Genomic DNA, 22739 nt, shown 5'->3' with positions numbered 1-22739 from the left:
AAAGAAGGCGAAACATTCCTGAAAAATTTACAGCTATGTAATAAAAGTTTACGACTTAGCCAAGGAATGGATTGGCTGTGCTAAGTCACATGGTGTCCTCTCCATAATAATGAACTTTATACAGTTCTCTCTGCCCCGATCTTATTCGTTCCCCATCAGGCTGAACACGGAACATTCATTTTTTTTAGTCTTACAACTGCAACAGCAACCTTAATAATTGACATGACAGTCTATCCCTTCCTCTCTCATTACCTCTCTCACTGCATTTGGTCTTCAAAGGTATAGTTTTAGTTTCGAAAGAAGACGTCACTAGTCGAGAGCGTTGTCTTTGCACTAAAGGAAACATGAGTGGATTATCACCAAATGTGGATTACCTAATTTGAGAACATGCTTGTTAATTCTCGAGCGCTCGCGATCATCCCCCGCCCTCTCGTCAGGAGCTATGCAGCCGGATCCATCATTGTGCGTCACGAGAAAAGCGTGTCGAGCGTCGGTAAGTTCGTGCTTCTCCGCTTTGGATAACTTTTGAGTCAGTTTATTAACAAACACCGTTTTACATACATAGACTTATGTCTCTTCGACATTTAAATAAACGAAGAGATTATTTTTATAGGCTATAGAAAATAGTCTATTTGAACTATATTTTAGTTTTAAAATAGATGCCAGCGAATACCAAAAGACATCAGAATGAGAAGTAGCCAAAACCCTAAAATAACTTCTCTTTGTAGACATTTATGGAGGCAGCACTGCCATCTAGTGTTCATTTCATTAATATATGATTCGTCCTCAGCGTTTCTCTCCATTAATTTAGAGGCAATGTCCTCTGAGTGGCATAGCCTACATACCGCAGTAAAATAAAAATTAGGCTAAAAAACATAAATTGGGTCATTCAGTAAATTCAGTAATACAAACGACATAATATGAGCAAAATATTACCACACTTGTTAAAAACCTCCCATTAATTCAAATGTGAGATATCGTGGGCTTCAAATACTATTTGAATAGCAGCCAAGTTTATAGAAGTTTAGAGAATTGTCTTAAGAAAACAGCTAAAGTAAGAGGACTCATTGCATTATCAATCACTCATAACTCTTGCAAATGAAAGAATAAATAAATGCATCAATATAAACAATCCGCGCATTTCCAACCAATAGCTATAGAATCCTAAGGATGCCCACACACTTAGTATAAATGTAAATGTATGTAAAATGATGAATTCTAAATCTTATAACGTTTAAAAACGGCAGTAGGCTATACTGATAGCAGTTATCTTTAGCAGGATCTGTGAATGACAACATGTACAAATCTTGAACAAAAACAGCATTATTTGCAGGCATCCAAGCACTCATTTCATAAGGTCAAAAGTTCACCTGAAGGAGCAGGATGGGAGCTTCACTATTTGGAAAATCATCGGTACATCCACAATATTTTAGTGTTCTGGATTAAATAAAAAATGTTTTAAGTTATATAATAACTAATAATTAACAAATTTTTTGCTCAAAGTAAAAATATATATTTTATAAGTATATTTGTAAGTATATTTGTAATTATAAGTATATAATCTAACACATTTATTTCCCTTTCGTTTTACAATGTTTAATGTCTTATTAGTAGTAGTTGCAGTTGTTATCATTATTCTTGTTAATTCATTTATGTCGTGTTGCAAATGTCGTTTTTTACCTTTGTCAATGTAAGATGTTTCTACTTAATATATACTTTACAGTTTTCACAATAACTTCGAGCGACCGTTGATTTGCATTAAGGAGTGCATTAATTTTATATATGTTGCATAGTGATTAAAACTGAACTCATGGCAACACGTAAAACAGCAATATTTCACAACATTTCTGACTGGCTCTCAATGTGCAAAGCCTTTACAACAGTCCAACGTGACGGCAAATGCTGTAAACACATATTGCTTGAAAAATAATATAAACAATATTAATTCCGTAAATTGGAACTTTGGCTGTTGTAAAGGCCAGCCAAGCCAAGCCAAAAAAAAAAAAAAAAAAGAACTGAAATAAAACACTTCCATGCACAAATGCGCTCCACCTTTTAACATGACTTTATTTATTTAATTCCAATTTACTTTGCACATTGGGAGCCATTCCGAAATGCTGTGAAATATTGCTGTTTGTTTTACATGCTTGCCTTGAGTTTTTAATTACTATGCAACATAAAATTAACGCACTCCTTAATGCAAATCAACGGTCACTCGAAGTCTTTGTGAAAACGGCTTTGATTATAGCCAAAAGAAAGACTGTTGCAATACACATTCAACATGGACATCAACGAAAAACATTCTGGAAAAACAACTCAAAGAAACACCATGTTCGCGTCCAACGACCTGGGCTGCGTTTCCGCAAAGCATCGTAAGCGTAAGTAGACCTTACCAGTGCCACCGATGGTCTCTATGATAAACTTAGCTCACAACGCGGAAACGGCACAGAATTGCTGCAACACGTTGTAGGCCTATTTCCTAAATATTACAGAAACATATCAATAATTAGTCAGCTTTTTTCCTATCCATTTGTTTAACATAACTTAATTTAAAATGAAGTTTAATTTGCTTTTGTTACGCTTTGAGGATATTACTGTAATTACAAAATAGTTACAGATGATAATTTAAAGGCATGTAAAATCAGATTTTTTCCTTTAACTATAGGACAAGATCTTATTCAAGACTTAGCTGCACAGTACAGTCATATTTACCGTAAATTGAACAAATTTGTGTCATTTCCTTGTAAGAATACATAAGCTACAGCATATGCATAGCTGCTAAAGCCAGTAAACCAGGAGCTATAGGTCATTTGTCTGCTTTTACGACTTTCAGTTTGCACAGGCGTTAAGGAATTCTTCTGCAGTAAAACCATAAAGCACCCCCTCTTCTAAACATCCTTCGAGCAACAAGCACAACAAGCAAAACAAGCATTCATTAAAGTGAAATATAATGTGCATCTTCACCTGATAGTGGATTCATTTAGTGATTTATCTGATATGGGCAGTTTGGTGTACATAAAATGGTCATTTATGTAAACGGGTTAAAATCACTTTTAATTTAAATCCAATTATCAATAAAACGCGTTTATTTTCCATGCATATTCAGCTGAGGAATAAGTGGCAAGATACATGCCGACTTAAAACGATAAAATCTTAAGTTTGTTTATTTAGCCTATTTGTATTAATTAACATAATGATCCATCTTTTCACTATTACATTTGGCTTATAGGCTGTGATTTTGAAAGTCTTAAAATTGATATAGCTGCTTATAAATTTTCCTATCGGATCACTCCTATCGGACTGCACTTCTACAGCATTTATTAATCTTTGTTAGTGTTAATTTCAGCATTTACTAATACATTATAAAAATCAAGAGTTGTATTTGTTAACATTAGTTAATGCACTGTGAAGTAACACGAAAAAAACTATGAACTGCTGTATTTTTATTAACTAACGTTAAGAAAGATTAATAAATACAGTAACAAATGTATTGCTCTGGTTAGTTCATTTAGTTAGTTAATACATTAATAATGTTAACAAATGAACCGTATTGTGTTACCAATTTTATACTTTATCATTTAAATAGCCTAATTAAAAATAAATACATAGAATAAAATGAATAACAATCACAGCTTGTACTCCTTACATCGTTAAGCGTCTGGAAGAAATAATGTTAATCGATTTTTTTAACCAAACCAGTGAAGCGAGGGCTATTCACTAATTACATAATTTTATTACTAAACCTTAATCTCATTTATATAGGGTCTGAGGATTGTGGACATAATTCTATATTACGGGACATTACTTTGACGAGCCAGAAAAAAAGACAGCTAAGACACCCTCAAATTACTTTAAAAATATTTGAAAAAAAATATTTTTTTATTATTTCACTCAATCTTTGTGTGTGTGTGTGTGTGTGTGTGTGTGTGTGTGTGTGTGTGTGTGTGTGTGTGTGTGTGTGAGAGAGAGAGAGAGAGAGAGATTGGAAGGGAGGGAGGGAGAGAGTGAAAGTCAGAGAGGAAAGAGAGAATCAATAATCAAATATCTCAATATAAGGGGGTGTGCGTGCGTTATGTTCCCTTCCCTAGGCTGTTGTAACAGGGCAAGATCATCTCATATTCGTACTTTTATTGTTGCTTCATGTTTTTTATCGGAGTGGTCAGCTGACATTGGCATCTTGTCAATCTTAAAAAAGCAAAACAAAAAAAAAGTATTTATTAAAAAGACTTGAAATAAGATATAGGTTGATAAGGATAAAGAGTGTGTGAGAGAAAAAGAGAGTGTGTAGATTAAGGGAGGGAGTGAAAGAAAAAGTGGCGTTTAAAGGAAAGAAGGTATGAATTCCTATTTTACGAACCCGTCGCTCTCATGCCATTTAAACGGCGGTCAGGAAGTTCTGTCCAATGTTACCCTCAGCTCGACAAACTATGACCCGGTGCGACACTTCTCGCCATATGGGGCAGCCGTGGCCCAAAACCGGATATACTCCAATCCGTTCTATTCGCCTCAAGAAAACGTTATCTTCGGATCAAGCCGAGGACCGTACGAGTACGGATCAAATGTGTTCTACCAGGACAAGGATGTGCTTCCAAGCTGCAGGCAAAGCCTTGGGCAAACACAGGGTTCACTGACCCAGGATTACGCGTCAGACCAAGGCAAGACTGCGTCTCAGGAACCGAAAGGAAGTATTCAAATATATCCGTGGATGCAGAGGATGAACTCGCACAGTGGTGAGTATAGACAATAGAGATATATTTAGTTCAGGACGGACCTGTTTTTACGACTGTCGTTTAATGACCCCCATAAAGCATTGATGGAACTCCTTGTTGCCCTGCACTAAATGCGTTTTGTCGTCAGAGAAAATCCATTTGGTTCAACCAAATCTAGTCTACAAAAAGAATATTTAAACGTTAAGAATTATTGTTAGTGGAAGGGACAGTGAACTAATATTTAACATGATGAATATAATGATCTTTATATCCACATTAGCCAACATATTTTTGAACAGCCTAGTTGTACAATATTTGGGGCCTTTTCTTCTGACTTTAACCAAATAATCTCTTTCCTAACAGGAGTTGGCTATGGGTCCGACAGACGGCGAGGTCGCCAAATCTATTCGCGATACCAAACTTTAGAACTAGAGAAAGAATTCCATTACAATCGTTACTTGACAAGACGTAGAAGAATCGAAATCGCCAATGCGTTGTGTCTGTCGGAACGCCAGATTAAAATTTGGTTTCAGAACCGCCGGATGAAGTGGAAGAAGGAGAGCAATCTCACATCCAGCATCAATGACAGTGGCTTGGTAGGAGCTGGCCAGGACACGGACAAAGAAGAAGCAGGGGAAACAACAGAAAAAAAAGAGCATAACTGACGTCTTTAGCAAAGGGTCTACAGCATTCAGTGTGAAATAATGTTCTACTACATGATAACTAAGCTACCTGTCGAACTTTCATAATTTGCACAATTAACACCAAACACTGTTACATTTCAATTAAATGTGAAACGTGTTTTGCCATTTACTCTTTCCCCAAAATTGTGGAAACCTTTTTATTTCCAGAAATTACGTTCCTAGAATTGGACGATGGCTATTATGGATCAAAGAAAGCTACCACTGGACAGACAGCTGCAGTCTTTATCTTCAGTGTATATTGTTGGGATATTCTAATATCGTTTGGAAATCTTGGATGTTTCAAAGTTTATATAAGGGACTGTGATGTAGACTTTGACGAAACACATTACGGAATTTCCAAATAGGCTACAATCATTTTTTATCATTCATTATCGTGTATTATCATAAACTGTAAAATCGATAATAGCAAGTGCATTGTAAATGTTTGTAAATATATGAGATTCGACTAATTTTGATGAGCATTTGTGTAGCTTTCCTTAAAATTTTCTGTTTTGTGCTTTTCTTCGCGTTCTGTAAGAACCATATGGTGTAAAAAAAAAAAAAAAAAAAAAAAGTTATTTGGATTATTAGCTAACAAGCGATATGGATACAATGTTTGAAAACAGCGTAAATTAATATTCAATAAAGCTGTAATGAATGTAACGACACTACCTGATTTCCTGTTAAGTATTAGTCGAGTCGTGTGCGAAACTTTAAAATGAAACCAACATAAACCAATCCTTAAATTACAAGGTACTGCTTCAGAACTATGTACTCCTATACGGATGATGAGATTTTTTTTCCTCACAATGTTTTTAGAAAATAAAACTTTTTAATTATGTAACGTGATCATGCCTGTGCGTCAGCTGATGTGTGATGTGTGCACTCATGAACTTCTGGTGGTTGAGTTAGATCGTTAAATCTTCCCAATGGAGAGATTTTTATGCTGTGGTGAAAGTTGTGGTGTAAGAAAACAAATGCATACATGAATGAACTTTAGTTTACAACATTCAGAATGATTGAAGGCAATAGAATGATCATAAGACAGGGCGAATCTTTAATGCAACATTTAAAATTAGTTTTACTTAAGCCTACGTTTTATCTTACACAATCCCATTAAAACACGATACAACATCGTCCCGTTATTATACTGTTTTTGCTGTGGCTATTGTGAAGTCTTTCACTGCAATATATTAATCGTACTAAAGTACTCAAACAATTCAGAAAAGAAAAACAATAATTTTACTACCTTATAATGATATCTATGAATGTATTCAATAAAATAAACCCCTGCCAACAGCGAAATTAAGACGCAGTAGACTATTTTATATTGTCTTTGTGTGGCTTTGGCCTGACCAACGCTATGCTGCTTTCTGAGAACTCTTTAAATAGTAACTAAGAAGAATTTAAATACTTAAGAAACAGTTTTTGAAGTTATGAAGTGAGGGATTAACAGCAGCGGAACTGTTACATGTTTTCAATAAGTTTCGCGTGTCTTTTCCATTTCTCATCATAATGTTTCTGAAGGTGAAGGAAAAAACAATTAGTGGAAAGTTTCCAAAGGCGATGCCGAATTATCGCTTGTCAATTGCATACTTAACAGCAGATGACGCTGTCGGCCTTCAGTCCGGCGTTTCTTCACCATGACCTAAACTCCCCAACCATACCATCTTTTGCGCTTCTCTATTAATAAGCTCCTGATTCAAACTGTTTCATGACTGAAAACCTCAAAGCATATCAAACAAAATCATACTAAGCTAAATAAGAATGATACACTCTTATAGCCTACGATTGATGGAAAACTTTACAGCAGTAATTCATTTTAGTAGGCCATGTAGGCCTGTGATAAATTCTTTAGTGGCCCATTCGTTGTTCAAGTAATCTTCTGTATTCTTTATGCGCATGCTTTCGCTGTTCATAACAACGCGCTATATACGTCCTCGTGCTCGAGGCTCACATTGCATCCTATAATTGGCCCAGTTTGCTTGAATATCAGCACAGGTCTTCTGTGAATTCCGTGGCCATCTAATTCCGAATAATTTTAGCATCATAAACCATAAACATCCGAAAATTGGTGGGAGAGAGAGAAAAACCGCTGCTGAGAACAAACCTGTCCTGCCTCTGGGAAATAGTTGTATGCCAAATCTGATAAAATGAAACGAGCCTTGGATGGCTAAACTTCACATAAGACACGGTAAGGTTGCTTCGTATTTAACTGAGGTGTTGCTTTTTCACCTTCTCTGCTAGGCTACATGTGTTCGTTGTCATTTTGTCTTTCAGTCTCTTTCATTCATTGTTTTCTTAAGTTTTATAGACCTTATTCGGAAACAGTAAAACTAGCGGTAGTAAATTTTATAACAGTCATCAGTTCATAAAACTGTCCGCTAACGCTGACTAAATTTATGACGGTATTAAATAATTAAACTTTTCAAAACAGGAACAGCATACAATGATATCTGCTTTAAAGACACAACTCATTGTTTTATAAATATGCATACATCAATATATTATAGTAATATTTTAAAACACTTTTAGCCAGAGTGATTTAACCTAACCCAGGGACTGGAGAAATAATTTCATTTCAACCGATTTCTCACGCGTCGAAGATATCGTCCATGCCCTGTGTCAAATTTGGTTTCAGAATGGAAGAAGAAAGATTTCAAGTTAGAAGTTAAGGGGCTATTTTAAGGTTTAGTTGGAAGAAAAGCAAAAGCACATTTCCGAAAACGACGATAAATGGCAAAAAATAAATAAATAATAAAAAAACTCATGTTCTTGCGATGTTGTTAGTGATGCTGGAACTGTTTGTTTATTTAGCAGGGAATTCCTAATGTTTCCTAATAACTTTGTTTTCACACTGGCTTTCATTAGAATTTAAAAAAATATTATAATATTTACATGTAGGCTATATAAAATATTGTATGTGTAGTTTGTTCGTTAAAGTGGAATGAGTCTGGTAGGCTAAGATGCGTCTAGCAAATTTGCTGTGTCATTAAATAACATAACAGCATAGCACACTTCTTTACGCATTTTAAGGAACTAAAACGCCCATTATGCGTTTACATTTAGGCTACATTTCTCTCAGAAAATTCCCAAGGATCTCCAGCACAGTAGGTTATCTGTCTTAAAAAATATTGTGTAAAAATGTTTTCTGACAGTTAATATTTAATCACAATTTGAATATATTAATGTTTTTGTTTTGTTTTTTGTTTTTTTCATGCTACTAAGAGAAAATGTTAAGTTGGTCGATCACAGTTCACAGCATGTTTGGGCATATAGGTTTTGGCTACAGCATACAATTAATTTACATTAACCGATCTAATTAATAGCGATGACAGCATCAAGGAAAATAACCTTCAATTGTGATTTTAGTCACAAAAACAGCCATATTCCCGCCAACAACCTACCGCGTACAACTCCAGCAAAAACAACCTTCTGTTATAGTGCCTCTGCGCGGCATGTTAATCACAAATGAACCCTTTGTGTTAGACTATATTGCACTGTTTTACATTTACGTGAGTGCGACAGAGCTACAGTGTGTGTTTAACTTCATGACTTCTTTTACTTTATTATTAAAAAAACATTTGTTGGGCAGTGCCCATAGTTTGAAAATCAAAATTGATTGTATCTCTAAGATTGATAAGGAGAGGCCCAGTCCAAGTAGAACACCTTATGACTTTTTGAACGATGACAAAAAAAATAAATAAATAAATACTGCAATGGACTGGCCATCTGACCAGGGTGTCCGGCCGACCCTATAGCCCGTTTCAAGACAAGTGGTTTGGGAAATAATTTGATGGATGGGTGGATAGATGGGTGGGCGGGTGTATGAATGTGTATTTTTGTAATTTTTTTTTAAAACGCGCGTAAAAAGTAACCTTTTAATTTTGGTCTTCTATAGCTTAACAATGATAAATAATAATGCTGAAACTGTGAAAGAATTAAGAGTTCTTATGTCCTCATAAATATCCTTGTGTCAGTTTTTGGGTGTAATTTGTACATGGCGATCGCTTGTCTGAGGTGTTTTCTGTCCAAAACTACAAAGCCGTTTTCAAGAGGAGACATCTGCTGTAATGCGAGTTCATTCGGGCTCCATGCACTTTTGTTTCAATCATTTACAGTAGCCTACAGACTTGTAAAACTTTATTGCTCTAACGCGTCATAAAACTTTATGGCTTTCCTCTTCACATCTAAAATTACTACAGTTGTTTCCTGTTTAGCTAAACAGATTCAGGCAGGGGGCCTTTATTGAACAAAGAAAACGAACTTATCCCTGCTGCAAAAGCTTCCGGTTAGCTCGCAAACCAACACGATCTCCTACTTGTATTTGGCATGCTATTTATACGCCGAAATTACTTTTTGTTACGCAATGGGTAGGGTTAATGGTGTGGTGTAGTGGCGTATTTTATGTACCAAAAGTGCGTATCATATGAACGCCAACTAATTGTTTATCATAGCACGCCGAAAATTGCGTATATGCACGCCAGTGGTAATTTCTGCGTATAAATAGCACTCCAAATAGAAACAGAAAATCATGCTATTGATACTCTCCGCTAACAGGACTTTGACTAAACATGATACTAATTTTAAACAATGCCAATTCTTTGAAGCATGTGACGCAGTTAACATAAGTTTTAAAGTGGGACAAGTAACCCTCATCATACACAATCTGTGTGTGATGCAAATATTTTGAATGTATGAGTTCTTTTCAAAATTAATTGATCGCAAATGTCAAACCTCTAGCAGTCATTATGTGGCTCCAAATGCTGAGCTGATTGATTGGCTTTGGCAAATGGCTCCCTCACTGTGCAGTAAGTTAATAATCATGTTTCCTAAAGTTGTAATGAAATAGATATCTGTCCCTCTACAACCATGACCGTAATTAAATGCTTGCTTGAGAATAATTTTTCAAAGCTTTCTCAGAACATGTGGGTTTTAAGTCATTTAATCCTGTTTCAGTTTGTTTGAATGTGGGGAGGCATCTGATTCTACTCCATGTTTAATAATCACAGATGTTTTCCAGTTTTCAATGAGAAATGTCTTGCCAGAGTTAAAGAGAAAAACAACACAAACAGTCTGTTACCTGGGCCAAACAGTTTAAAAAGAACATTCATATTTACGATGTTATATTTCCATGTGGTAAGGGTTATGAAAATCCAAGTAAACCTTATTTGTCAAAACTGTTGCAATGTTGATCGTATATATCAATGAATATTGCCGAAATATAAATCCTAGAAAACCTATTTAATGCAAATATAAATCCTAGAAAACCTATTTAATGCAGAGGTCTTCAACCCTGCTTCTGGGGACTCACTATCCTTTGAAATTTGTTTCCAGACTTCTTCAACACAACTGCCTGTGATTTTTCAAGTGATCCTGTAGACCGTGATGCATGGCTCAAATGTGTTTGATATGGGTTTGGAGCTAAACTGCAGGACATTGGGTCTCAGGGGCTGGGTTGAAGACATTTGATTTAATGTATTCCAGGTACATGTGTAAATCTTTGTAAACACATTTGTGCCCTGCAGTGTTTAAGTTTTGGTAGATTTTGTGGTAGAGTGCTCACTTATTGGGAGGCAGGCACACATACCTCTGTATGCAGTCTGGACTGAGCATATGACCCATTTTTAATCCTAAAAGACCTTAGTCAATGTAGACACCATATTGAATTTAACACAGATGAGGGATAGACAGTCTTCACAATGACACGCACTGTATAAAGGTCCTAGATCACGTAAACTCACAACATTTAAAACTGTTTTATGGAGTTTTTGTCAACATCAGATGAACAACCAAGAGCAAAACAAAAGTACAATCCATTGAACAGCCTTGTCTTGTTTTCATGTCAAAAAATAAATATGGCACTCCCATGACTAAAGTCTATACTTAAATCTGCAAAAAACAGAAGTTAAAAATTTGATTCCTTTTGAGGGAAGAACTTGGCCAGTTTCCATTAGACTCTTTTATTATGTGACAAATGCTAAGTGTTGCCCACTGCCAAGCCAAATGGATGGAGATGGTGACCTTCTGTCACTTTTACTTTAATCACTGTTATCTTGACTTATGCACATATGATTTTGGCGAGAAACCATGAAAACCAACATATCACACCAGCCATAAATTTTATAGCAGAGGCACTGGTCTATAGGCAGCCATGAGGCTTTTTCTATTATGTCTGTGCTGGAGAAGGCAGGCTGAATAAGCAGGGGGAGAAAGTAAACAAGATGAGGCATATTAAACTAAGAGCTGTGATTTTAAATTAATTATTCACCATCAGTAAGTTTTAAATCACCTTTCATTTAGCCCTGTTACAGTATATCAGAGTCGAAGTGGCCCCGGACTGCTTGCACTGAGCAGCAGTTTCTAGACCTGGAGAAGGAGTTCGACTTCAACTGCTCCCTGTGATGACGCATCAAGTCTGACCATTCATTTGTACTCTCTGAGCAACAGATAAAACATTTCTGCATGTACGATGAAGACGACAGGTTACCATAGTTCGATCTTCCTAATTGTTGTTCATTGCTGCCACAAATTCAGGTGCTACAGGAGCTCCATCCTCTAATAGAACTGTCCCTGAGAGTCCAGCGCATCGACCGAGACTAAGATGTCGTGAGGTTATAGGAACATGTTTGTTTCATGTGGTTGTTAACTTGTCATTGTTCTTTTGAAATAGGTAATGGCTTAATGTTTTGTTTTAACTACTAACGTAAAAATGGTTATGTCGGATAAGAGAGAGAGAGAGACATCCAAAATGTGTTGAGGGAACTCCAGGACCAGGGTGGGGATCCAGTAAGTTATCATATTTATGTGGTTAAAGAATTCACTTTTCACAGCTATGGTTAAAATGCTCCTTATTTTGAATCTTTTTTTTTTTTTGTAATATCTGCATAATAAATTAAATTGTGATTTTTTATTTTTTTTTTACCTTTTGTGTTTGTGACAAATATGGGCAATGAAACTACATACTGTATCCAATAGTGTTAGTTTACTTTGCAGTACTTTTTAACCAGACAATATAATTCTGAATTAAACCATGTTTTTAAAGTCTATGCTTTACTTAGAAACATCCAAGTAAATAATACAACTGATATTGTGCAGACACCATATTTACATAATGGAAGTAAGGTGGCACTTGAACACAGAGACCTTAATACTCGGTAATGACGGTAACATTCGATGGATTGTGTGTCATTTTGAGTAGAAAATGAACTCCAAATGTCACAAAATGGCAAGTTACTAAACCTAACAACAAAAGCAATGATAAAGCTGTGTAAATACAGCTAGAAAACAGCCTCATTAATTATTCAAGGCCCAGTACATGATGTTTCAGAAAAGTTGAGTAGTTTTACATAATTTTATAATGTTGATATTTACGTTTTAATTTCTACAAGCTTGAATTGAGTACTAATATATAATTTACTTGAACAGCATGACGTCACTGCAGTTCACTTAGAGTTCTTCTAATGACTTTATCATAGGCTGTAATCAAAACACAGGCAAGCTAAAATTAGAAGAGACATTAACTAAAGCATCAATAAATAAACCACCAATAAAAGCACAGGAACAAGGCAGAAGAAGAAGAGCAAGTGTGATTAGTGTTGTACACACAGAGCCAATTCATAACAACGTATCTGTCGCATTTTGACTCCGCAATGGACGATCATAAATGAATTTTGTCCTCTTGAAATATCCATCTGAATTACAGCACATTTATGTAACACTTGCATGAACTGTGTATGCATTTGTAATTAGGATTGATTGCAAGAAGACAATTAGTAGGGGCATTTTTATTGCACATTATCGCATGAAATCAATCTAACACGTGTAATGTACATAAGTGTGTGTGAAGTTAGTTATGGCACACTGAACTCTTGATTTATCTACTGTTTGAATATTCTGCAGTATAGCCACACCTGATGTGCATATTTCAGCCTACTTTCATCCTAATGATTAATGATAACCAAACAAATGTTGCAGGAAAAATGAAAACAAGAATTTAAGGATATGATGAGACATGCACGTGTGATTGATGTATGTATGCAATTTCACATTAAAACCATACCGGCATGTCTAAAATAAATGCACTTACCATAGTGAATCAGGGTAAGACAAAAAAACATGCTTTGGAAGAAGGATTGATGATGTATTGACTCATTAAATTCTGTTAATTCTGAAAAAAAAGTTCTTTTAAAAAAAACGAAAAACCTGCTGAAAATATAAAGAGAAACTTTTCTTTACAAGCACCAAGGAGATATATTTTTACATCTTTTTTTATTAGTTAATATAAAATATTTATTTTATGGCCTGATTACCTTGAGATCTATAGATCCCAGTGTTTATGTCTTTCTTTCTTTCAGTCACGTCTGTGTGTTGTTCTGGCTGCTTCCACCTGCTCTTCCCGGAGCAGCCCTGGAGAATAATAAAGAATGATGATATTATTTCTCTTTTGCCTCTCTGCATTCCTTCATTCCTCTTCCTCAACTCTTTCCAGTGGATGTCCACACCTCTTCATTTATTACTCTGGTCCTCCCTCTCTCTGGTCTAATTCTGCTTTAATAAACCAAGCCCTCATTTGTCATTGTATTGATGGCTCTGGCAAACATCAGCCATTAAACAGGGGCTAATGCTCAATGTCTCCACGCTGGCAGGGGGTCACCAAGAGGTCACCTTGTCAAGATCACCTAAAGGGTTTTTCATTCTGTATTTGTGTAACAGGCATGATGTAACAATATAGCACTGGAAATGCTGATGAATATTAGTCAGGTTGTGAATGCACTTTGACAAAGATGTACAATTCAATTTATCTAGGGTCCAAAATGTCAGTGAGAGTTGAGAGTGAGGTATTATTACTTAGGCCAATTAGTAACCACCTAATTCTGCATGAACATATTCTACATCCTTAATCCTACCCAATACCTAAACTTAACAACTACCTTACTAACTATTAATAAGCAGTAATTAGGAGTTTATTGAGTCAAAAGCCGTAGTTAATTTTTAGTTAATAGTGAGAATTGGACCCAAATCTAAAGTGTGACCCAAGGTTGAAATGACAGAGCTGTGTATCATCTGCTCAGCAGTGGTAGAAGCCATGTGCTTTTATGATCGTGTCCAATAAGGTTGTGTAAATGGAGAAAAGAAGAGGAACGAGTACTGAACCTTGAGGCACCCCACTGATTAGCTGACACCCTTCCTCTCCATAAAACCTTGAAAGATCTGCCTGTGTTGGTAAGACTGAAGCAACCAGAATACCCTGGGCATCAGACAGGTCTAGATAGAATAAGGAAAGGAGATATAAGGCAATGATACACAGGGCAACTTTTTGAGCAATGTTGATTGGGCACTTTCCCATTGAGAATAAGCAACAAATTTCTATCTGGATACTTTAGTTTGAAATTTGTTGCCTATTCTCAATGGGAAAGTGCCCAAGCAACATCGCTCGACAAAATTGCCCAGCAACATTTCTCAAAAAGTTGCCCCGTGTATCATCACCTTTAGAGTTTACTCTTGCCAGTTGAAGAGTTTCAGCAACTGACAGTAGGGCAGTCTCTGTGTGTATTTCATAGAATTGACTATAATAAACCCACTCTGCACTCCTGAGTCTCAAGGAAGATGAGAGTATTGTTCCTGCACAGGTATACAGGTATAATGGGGAAAAAGTTTGCTTTACTTTGTGTATCCAGATCCAGTTCAGATACACTATTTCTCTTCCTACAATAAACTCATTTAAAGGTGCCCTAGATTGTTTTTTTACAAGATGTAATATAAGTCCTAGGTGTCCCATGAATGTGTCTGTGAAGTTTCAGCTCAAAATACTCCATAGATTTTTTTAAATTAATTTTTTTAACTGCCTATTTTGGGGCATCATTAACTATGCACTGATTTTTTCAGCGCGCCGCCCCTTTAAGAGATGCGCTCCCTCTGCCCCACGAGCTCTCGACTATATATACATCGCATAATCAAAGTTCACACAGCTAATATAACCCTCAAATGGATCTTTACAAGATGTTCGTCATGCATGCTGTATGCATGCTTCGAATTATGTGAGTAAAGTATTTATTTAGATGGTTACGTTTGATTCTGTGTGAATTCGAGGCTATGCTCTGTGGCTAAAGCTAACATTACACACTGTTGGAGAGATTTATAAAGAATGAAGTTGTGTTTATGCATTATACAGACTGCACGTGTTTAAAAATGAAAATAGCGAAGGCTCTCTTGTCTCCGTGAATACAGTAAGAAATGATGGTAACTTTAACCACATTTAACAGTACATTAGCAACATGCTAACGAAACATTTAGAAAGACAATTTACAAATATCACTAAAAATATCATGATATCATGGATCATGTCAGTTATTATTGCTCCATCTGCCATTTTTCGCTGTTGTTCTTGCTTGCTTACCTTGTCTGTGCACAGATCCAGCCGTTAATTCTGCCTTTCCTTGTCTAATGCGGCGAGTGTTTTCCGGAAGTCTTTTAAACAAATGAGATTTACTTAAGGAGGAGGAAACAATGGGGTTTGAAACTCAATGTATGTCTTTTCCATGTACTGAACTCTTGTTATTTAACTATGCCGAGGTAAATTCAAATTCTGATTCTAGGGCACCTTTAAATATTAAAAAACAACAAAAAGGCTGGATTTTTTCATTATTTTCAGATTTTCTATATTTTGCCTTCAATGACAAGTGATTACATTGTACTCAAGCACTAAAATCAATGTTATTAATACAAATGTGAAGGGTTTTTTTGGGGGGGGGGGGGGGGGAAGATCCCAGTTAAACTGAAAAACATCTTATTTATAACATTATTAGTAACAAACCCTCATGCCAAAAAGAAAGACGTTTTTCAATACACATGAGATGAATGTTTTCATGATTTGACACTTTCATTAACAGATGAACACAAAATTATAGGATGGTGATGAACATGAGGTAGAATTTACTGCCATCACTTACACATTTGACTCAACAATTTGGGTTTAACACACAGAATGAAATTACAACCCACTCTACAGCAAAAATGAGAATGAACTCTATACGAACATCCTCTTGAACTCACTGTGGGTTAGTTAGTGTGTTACAATTAAAGACTTATATGCAGTATGCACAGTAGTTTTTAAGCCAAATCTTGATAATGTACAGTTTTTAGTTATTAGATTTATATGGAATCCTTTGTTTAACCCTATTTTTCCAAACTCCAAATGCATATAAAAAAACATTTTTGATTTAAAAAAAAAAATAATAAAAAAGAAAATACATTTACGACAGAATCGGGAACCTTTACATCTTAACATACAAAAGAACTTTTCTAGAAATTCTAGACATATATACACACACACACACACTGATAAATATTACGCATAAAAAAATAAAATAAAGTGATAAAGTACTCTATTAATGGGCATAACATCTGTTGTTTTATACATGACCTCTCCCATCGATGTCTCATTTCATGAAGTAATTTAAAATGGAAATAGCAAGGTTCAAAAGCATTGCTGGGTGAATTTTAAAATGCGTATGAGGTAGTAGCCGTCATCATCATCATCATCATCATCATCTGGTAAGCAAACTTAACACCCCCAGATTATCCAGTTTATCTCGAGCTATGTTTGCCCAACCTTTATTAGCCAGTGGGTTTCTAGGGGACGGATGCATGATCCCCTCCACCCTCACTGTGATACCTGCTTCTGAAAGCGCGCGTCGAGCACGTTGCTCAGCGAGTTTGCCCACTCCGATCACCATTGAGACACCCAGTGCAGTGACTACCTGACAAAGAGCGCTATCACAACAGGACAAAAGGGCATCACGCTCCGCAGCCGGGAGTTCAGGTGGGGTCAGGTTCTTGCCAGACTCACTCATAAAGATGAGAGGGCACAAGTTGTGCACAAAACAGTGGCGGAAGAAGTTGTGCGTTTCACCGCAGAGCTCTTGGAAGAAGCCCCAGAAACGGGCTCCACTCACTTCACTCTGAGTACAGTCGAGGCCTGTGATTCGGCGCTTTGGGTGCTCGTCTGCTGGACGCCCGACCGTTCCAGTGATCTTCAACCAATTGCGAACTGCTTTTACCTCACCAAATGGAACCTTGTGAAGGAAAAAAGAGATTGAGCTGGACTTGTTTTCTTTTTTTAAACTGTCTTCTCCAGCAACTGTTATACTAGCGTGTATTTTCAGCAAATGAGTCTCTCACAAAAATTTGCTAACCACAGTTTCCCTCAAAATACCAAAGTTGCTACAGTTATTGTTGCTTTAAAACCATGAGAAATTATTATGAAATCTCATGCAAACAGTGTAGGAATCCCATAAATGTTGTTTCTTATGATCAAATAGCGTTAAAAAAGCGTTATTTTTTCAGGTTGGACCAGCCATATGTGCAGTCCTAAACACGGAGTCTCAGAACACTGCAGTGACGTGATGACCTTATCAATCGATGATTGGCTCTTTTATTTAGAAGGCGGGACTTATTTGACCATACTGCATGTTGCACTTACCATTCATAAGTAGGGTTGTAAAAGGGGCAGAAGTTTTCCGTTAAATTTCCAGAAACTTTCCATGCGAACTTAACCTGGGGGATTTAGGAAATATTCCAATTTGTAAACTTAACATGGGAAACTTTATGGGAACTTATGAGAATTTATAGGAATTCATTGGAAATTAATATAAATTTATAATATTTATATAAAATGTACCATATAAAAACATAAATGTAAACATTTTGTTTGGTCATAACATGAAATAACAGTTATTTATTTTTTCGCATTCAATTAATTCTAATTTAGTGAATATGTAAACTAAATATTTTTATTGCAGCAATTGTTATGTGTTATTTATTTCAATGTCACATGATCCTTCAGCAATCATTCTAATATGCTAATTTGATACTCAGTTATTATCAATGTTGGAAACAGTTGTGCTGCTTAATATTTTTTGGAACCTGTAATAGTTTAATAATTCAGGATTCATTGATGAATAAAAAGTTAAAAAAGAACAGAATTTATTCAAAATAGAAATCTTTTCTAATATCACTTTAATATCGCTTTTTAGCAATTTCACACATCCTTGCTGAATAAAAGTATTCAATTCTTTCAAAAAAAGAAAGAAAAAAATTACTGACCCCAAAATGTTGAACGGAAGTATATTGTTACAAAAGCGTTCTATTTTAAATAAATGCTTGTTCTTTAACTTTTTATTCATCAAAAATCCTATCACAGGTTATTAAGCAGCACAACTATTTCTAACATTGATAACTGAGCATCAAATCATCATATTAGAATGATTTCTGAAGGATCATGTGACACTGAAGACTGGAATAATGATGCTGAAAATTCAGCTTTGCATCATAGAAATAAATTATATTTTAATGTATATTAAAATAGAAAACCATTATTTTAAGCTTGTAGTTACATTTCAAAATACTACCATTTTTTCTGTATTTTTGATCAAATGTTCATGTTATGGACTGGAGGAATGCACAGTGCATGCAGGGGGTGTGGCCTCAATAGACCATGCAGTAAGTATGTGCTGTGTGAATGTGATTGAGGAATGAGCAGGGTAAAAAAATAAACTGAAATTGCATTAAATCTGTTTGTTTTAACCAAAATTATGCTGCAAGATGTTTTTTCAACTACATTTAAGTACCCTGTTATAGGCTAACCTGCAATTTTGCAAATTCCCTTTTTATTCCCATTAATTCCCATATAATCACGTTAATTCCCATGGAAAGTTTCCAGCTTTGAAAATTCCTGGAATTTTGCAACCCTATTCATAATTAATTTGAGTGCAGCGTCTTTGAGCCTGTACAAACACCCACACTTGCAGTCTTTGCACTTGACCAATTGTCTACTTTCATGATGCATTTCCTGTATTTGGCCCAAGTTTTCAAGTGGGACACACTGATACAAGTTGTAAAAAAAAAAAATAGATAATAATTAATTAATACTTTGCATTTTAAAATAAGCTTCTAAATGTCTGTTCAGTGGTCTCTATGTAACAGACGACACAATTTAGTACTTGTTGTGCTTCTAATTAAGTGATAAAAAGCAGTTGCACAAAATACACTCATCCTTGCACCAATAAAATGTGGAACACTTTATGTTTCACTACCAAATTATATATAATATCAATTATATGTAATAATTATATGTGAAATCTTGTGATTTATTTATTTATTTATTTTAAAAGAATTTTCATTTTTGGGTGAACTATCCCTTATGTGCATGTCTTTATTTATAGATATTGTGAAATAAAGAATGAAACTCTTCTGACCCCTGTTTGTGCCATGCCAAACGGCCCCGGGTTCATGCCCAGAAAGAGAACGCTCTGTCCGTCCTGACAGTACGTCTCCACGTAGCATCGGTGTGTGTCCCAGGCATACTCAAGCGGGTTGTACGTGTATCGCACCGGTTTTCCAAACGACAGTGTCCGTAACCGTGCATTCAGCTCCAGTTCAGCCTGCAGGAACCTTGAAGCAACTGTAGAGCTATTAAAAAAGTGGTCAGCAGCCGGGACAGGAAGACCGGTGGGATCTTCTCCCTGAGATGCATCTCCATTTTCCAACCTACAAAAAAAAAAAAAAATCATAACCATCTGAGTTCACAGATTGTTGGCATGGCTATTGCATAAATGAACTCAAATGAATGCTTGTTAATCAGGTGGGAAATTATTTGAAAATGAACATAACTTGTTGTAAACACAATTCTTTACACTTGCCGGTATCTTGCACAGTTCATTTTGCAGTACAGCTGTGGTTATATTGGACTGTTCTGCTGTATTGAATCTGATTTGTATTACCCTAAACTGCTATACAGAACTATATTTGTATGATAGTTAAATGCAATTATATTTTGGAGAATGCAATAGGACTTCACTGAACTGTATCTGTACTATTTTGAAATGTAGATCTACTGCAGAGGTAAAAAGGCATTTGATCTGTGCTCCAGGTTTCATTGCTTTAATGCAGCCTCGAGTATTACTGCTTCAGTATTACTTCTGTTTGACTAAAGTTCATTTCGTAACGGTGCTTTATGAGTTTCTTGTGCAATGCAAACATGCATTTGGCGATACACGTCTCACTACAGTCTTTCTTCCATTAGGCAAAAGCCATTTATCCACTGACGTAAAGTCTTACAACACGCCTTTTATAACAGCGCTCATTAGATCTGATTTTATCTCTTATTTTGTGTTTTACCTCTCAATATCGGGCTGTGATTGCATTCTTCCAAAGGGTTTTCCGGCAACAAAAGCGCGATCGGACCGCGATGCATACTGGGATCTTCTTCTTCTACTTTTTCTTTTTGCAAACCAGCTCTATGGTGCATTACCGCCAGCGCCTGAGTGTGGAGCACCAATGCGATTTGCGAGAGAGAGAAAATGTAAATATATTATTTTTGTTTTTATTTTTGTTTTATTTTTTATTATTTTCCATACAGCCAACAGATTTTCTAGTGACAAATACTTTTCATTCGATTTTGACTGTTAAATTTGTATTTCACAGTACAAGTGTGAGATGGAATCTTCCATTGTTTCTTTATTATTGCACTGATTGCACAGTCCATATGCTCTTTTATTTGACATAAATTAGCATTTAGTACTGTGTAACCTGTCTCTGATTATTGAGATATGTCATATACACAAAAACACTCTTTATATTAAAAATAAATGAATTAATCAAAATCAAAACACCTTTTTACATCTAAAGGAAATCTGGATATGTTCATTGCTTTTATTTTTAAATAATTTTGTTAGTAGCCTATTATTTAAATAAATGTTCTATACTTGGAAAATACATGTAATTTAGCCTCAGCATGAGGTCACACTGTAAAATTGCCAAAGAAAGTGTTTAAAAATGCAACAAATTCAAAAATATACATTTAAATTGAAAGGCAGAGATCTGTAATATATCGAACAATACAAAAAATAAATTTTGAATTATATTTTCCATTAAAAAAAAGCCTATAAATTGTGTCCTCACTTTGCATCAACTCTGTCAGGATTTTTCATAATTCTGAATAAATCAGGCAATTTCATGGTCACCTTTAACTCTGAGGACCCCTTTCCTTTGTTTCTGCTCATTGTGGATCTCACAGTATGACACTGTCCTGGAAGTTTTATATATTTTTCTTATATTTTATACAAACAATGTTGAAGTCTCTGCAGTCACAGCTTTAACTTTCAACTCCATCATCCCGGTGTAATAGTTTCTGTAAATAGTTGTGGGATAAATCTGGGCATTTTTGATATGTTTATTAAGGCAGCTACAACTGAGAAAACAAAATTGCTCCACTGAACAACATGTGGTTAAGGTGGAAAAATATTCAGTTTTCTCAACTCTGTCAGACGTCAACTCCATCAGGTTTTATGTCTGATGGTTGACAAGTGCTCTCAAAAAATCTATATAATGTGATTTCATTTTTTTTTTTTTTTCTTTTTTTTTCTGCATGGGGAATTCTTCTAATGTTTTTTCATGATTCACATATACTGTGTATTTGGCCCCAGATGGACCTTTGTCAACTCCATCAGTTTTTAACACCAGGTGAAGGTTTTTGTTAATTATGAAAGAAATGTCTTATTCTTTTTCTCAATTTATTGTGTTAAAATATGAAAACATCAGCTGCATGTCTGAGTTACCTAAGAACATTGGTTATATATGTTTAATATTAAAAAGGAGGTTAGAGAATTAAGGAATTTAGGAACTGGATTGTTCATAATAACACTAACCCAAGAAAAAAAATTAGAGAATTTTTTTTTCACTTAGTTCCTTTACTAAACACCATTATTACATAAATGAAGACTTTACACTGTTGTTGGAAGGATCAAATTAAAATATCAAGCTTTTTAATGTGTCTGATGGAATTAACACAAATTAAGTTAATAAATGTACATTTTGAGAAAAAAAAAAAAATTGTATCATTAAAAAATAAAACTTCTAAAGCATGTTTTGTCCCTTCTCAAGAATCAGAGCTGTACAGATTTTGATCCTGTCATCTATATTCACATTTCTTTGCATCTTATATAAATACCTCCACTTTTCCCCCGGTCCACGTATTAATTATGGGGTCAATAAATCCATTCAAAGCAAATGCCAAAGCAATTCTCAACAGCAGTCACAAATCACTACCAGTAGATTAAGATGACGGTTACTCACTGACTATCTCACTCACTAACTGCTGAAAGAGGTGAAAGATAGACAGACAGACAGAGAAGACTTGCATCATACCAGTGAAACTGAGCTAAAGCTCCAAGAATAAGACAGAGGATCAAATGACAAAAAGTATAATCAGTTTAACTGCTGTCATTTAAATACTGCCCACAATAACGAGGAAAACAAATCAAATAAATGACAAACAAAACAAATA

The 22739-nt window shown here is 35.4% G+C and overlaps 2 protein-coding genes and 1 long non-coding RNA gene across 3 annotated transcripts; 1 reads left to right on the top strand and 2 right to left on the bottom strand.

Moving 5' to 3' along the window:
• Nucleotides 1-3423: 3423 nt before the first annotated feature.
• hoxc6b (homeobox C6b) lies at nt 3424-6241 on the top strand. The gene is made up of 2 exons (XM_048182821.1): nt 3424-4730; nt 5073-6241. The coding sequence occupies exons 1-2, from the start codon at nt 4337-4339 to the stop codon at nt 5372-5374; spliced, it is 696 nt and encodes a 231-aa protein (XP_048038778.1). The 5' UTR covers nt 3424-4336; the 3' UTR covers nt 5375-6241.
• LOC125263701 lies at nt 6028-10780 on the bottom strand. Its single transcript, XR_007183877.1, has 2 exons — nt 10664-10780; nt 6028-10632 (listed from the first exon to the last, which is right to left on the bottom strand). It is a non-coding gene; the product is annotated as an uncharacterized LOC125263701 (long non-coding RNA).
• A 5464-nt stretch (nt 10781-16244) lies between these two features.
• Nucleotides 16245-20725, bottom strand: smug1 (single-strand-selective monofunctional uracil-DNA glycosylase 1). Its single transcript, XM_048182819.1, has 3 exons — nt 20573-20725; nt 19651-19942; nt 16245-17469 (listed from the first exon to the last, which is right to left on the bottom strand). Exons 1-3 carry the CDS (start codon nt 20596-20598, stop codon nt 16942-16944), a joined length of 846 nt encoding a protein of 281 aa, XP_048038776.1. The 5' UTR covers nt 20599-20725; the 3' UTR covers nt 16245-16941.
• Nucleotides 20726-22739: the final 2014 nt, after the last annotated feature.

The sequence above is a fragment of the Megalobrama amblycephala genome, linkage group LG2 (assembly GCF_018812025.1).
Source record: "Megalobrama amblycephala isolate DHTTF-2021 linkage group LG2, ASM1881202v1, whole genome shotgun sequence".
In the NCBI taxonomy this organism is placed as follows: domain Eukaryota; kingdom Metazoa; phylum Chordata; class Actinopteri; order Cypriniformes; family Xenocyprididae; genus Megalobrama; species Megalobrama amblycephala.
This window is presented reverse-complemented; position numbering and strand designations above follow the sequence as displayed.

Coding starts and splice junctions, on each gene's coding strand:
- hoxc6b (XM_048182821.1), top strand. CDS start 4,337: ATGAATTCCTATTTTACGAACCCGTCGCTCTCATGCCATTTAAACGGC. Junction 4,731..5,072: donor GAGGATGAACTCGCACAGTG/GTGAGTATAGAC, acceptor CTTTCCTAACAG/GAGTTGGCTATGGGTCCGAC.
- smug1 (XM_048182819.1), bottom strand. CDS start 20,598: ATGCAATCACAGCCCGATATTGAGAG. Junction 19,943..20,572: donor TCACAGCCCGATATTGAGAG/GTAAAACACAAA, acceptor TTTTTTTTGTAG/GTTGGAAAATGGAGATGCAT. Junction 17,470..19,650: donor TTGGCATGGCACAAACAGGG/GTCAGAAGAGTT, acceptor TTCCTTCACAAG/GTTCCATTTGGTGAGGTAAA.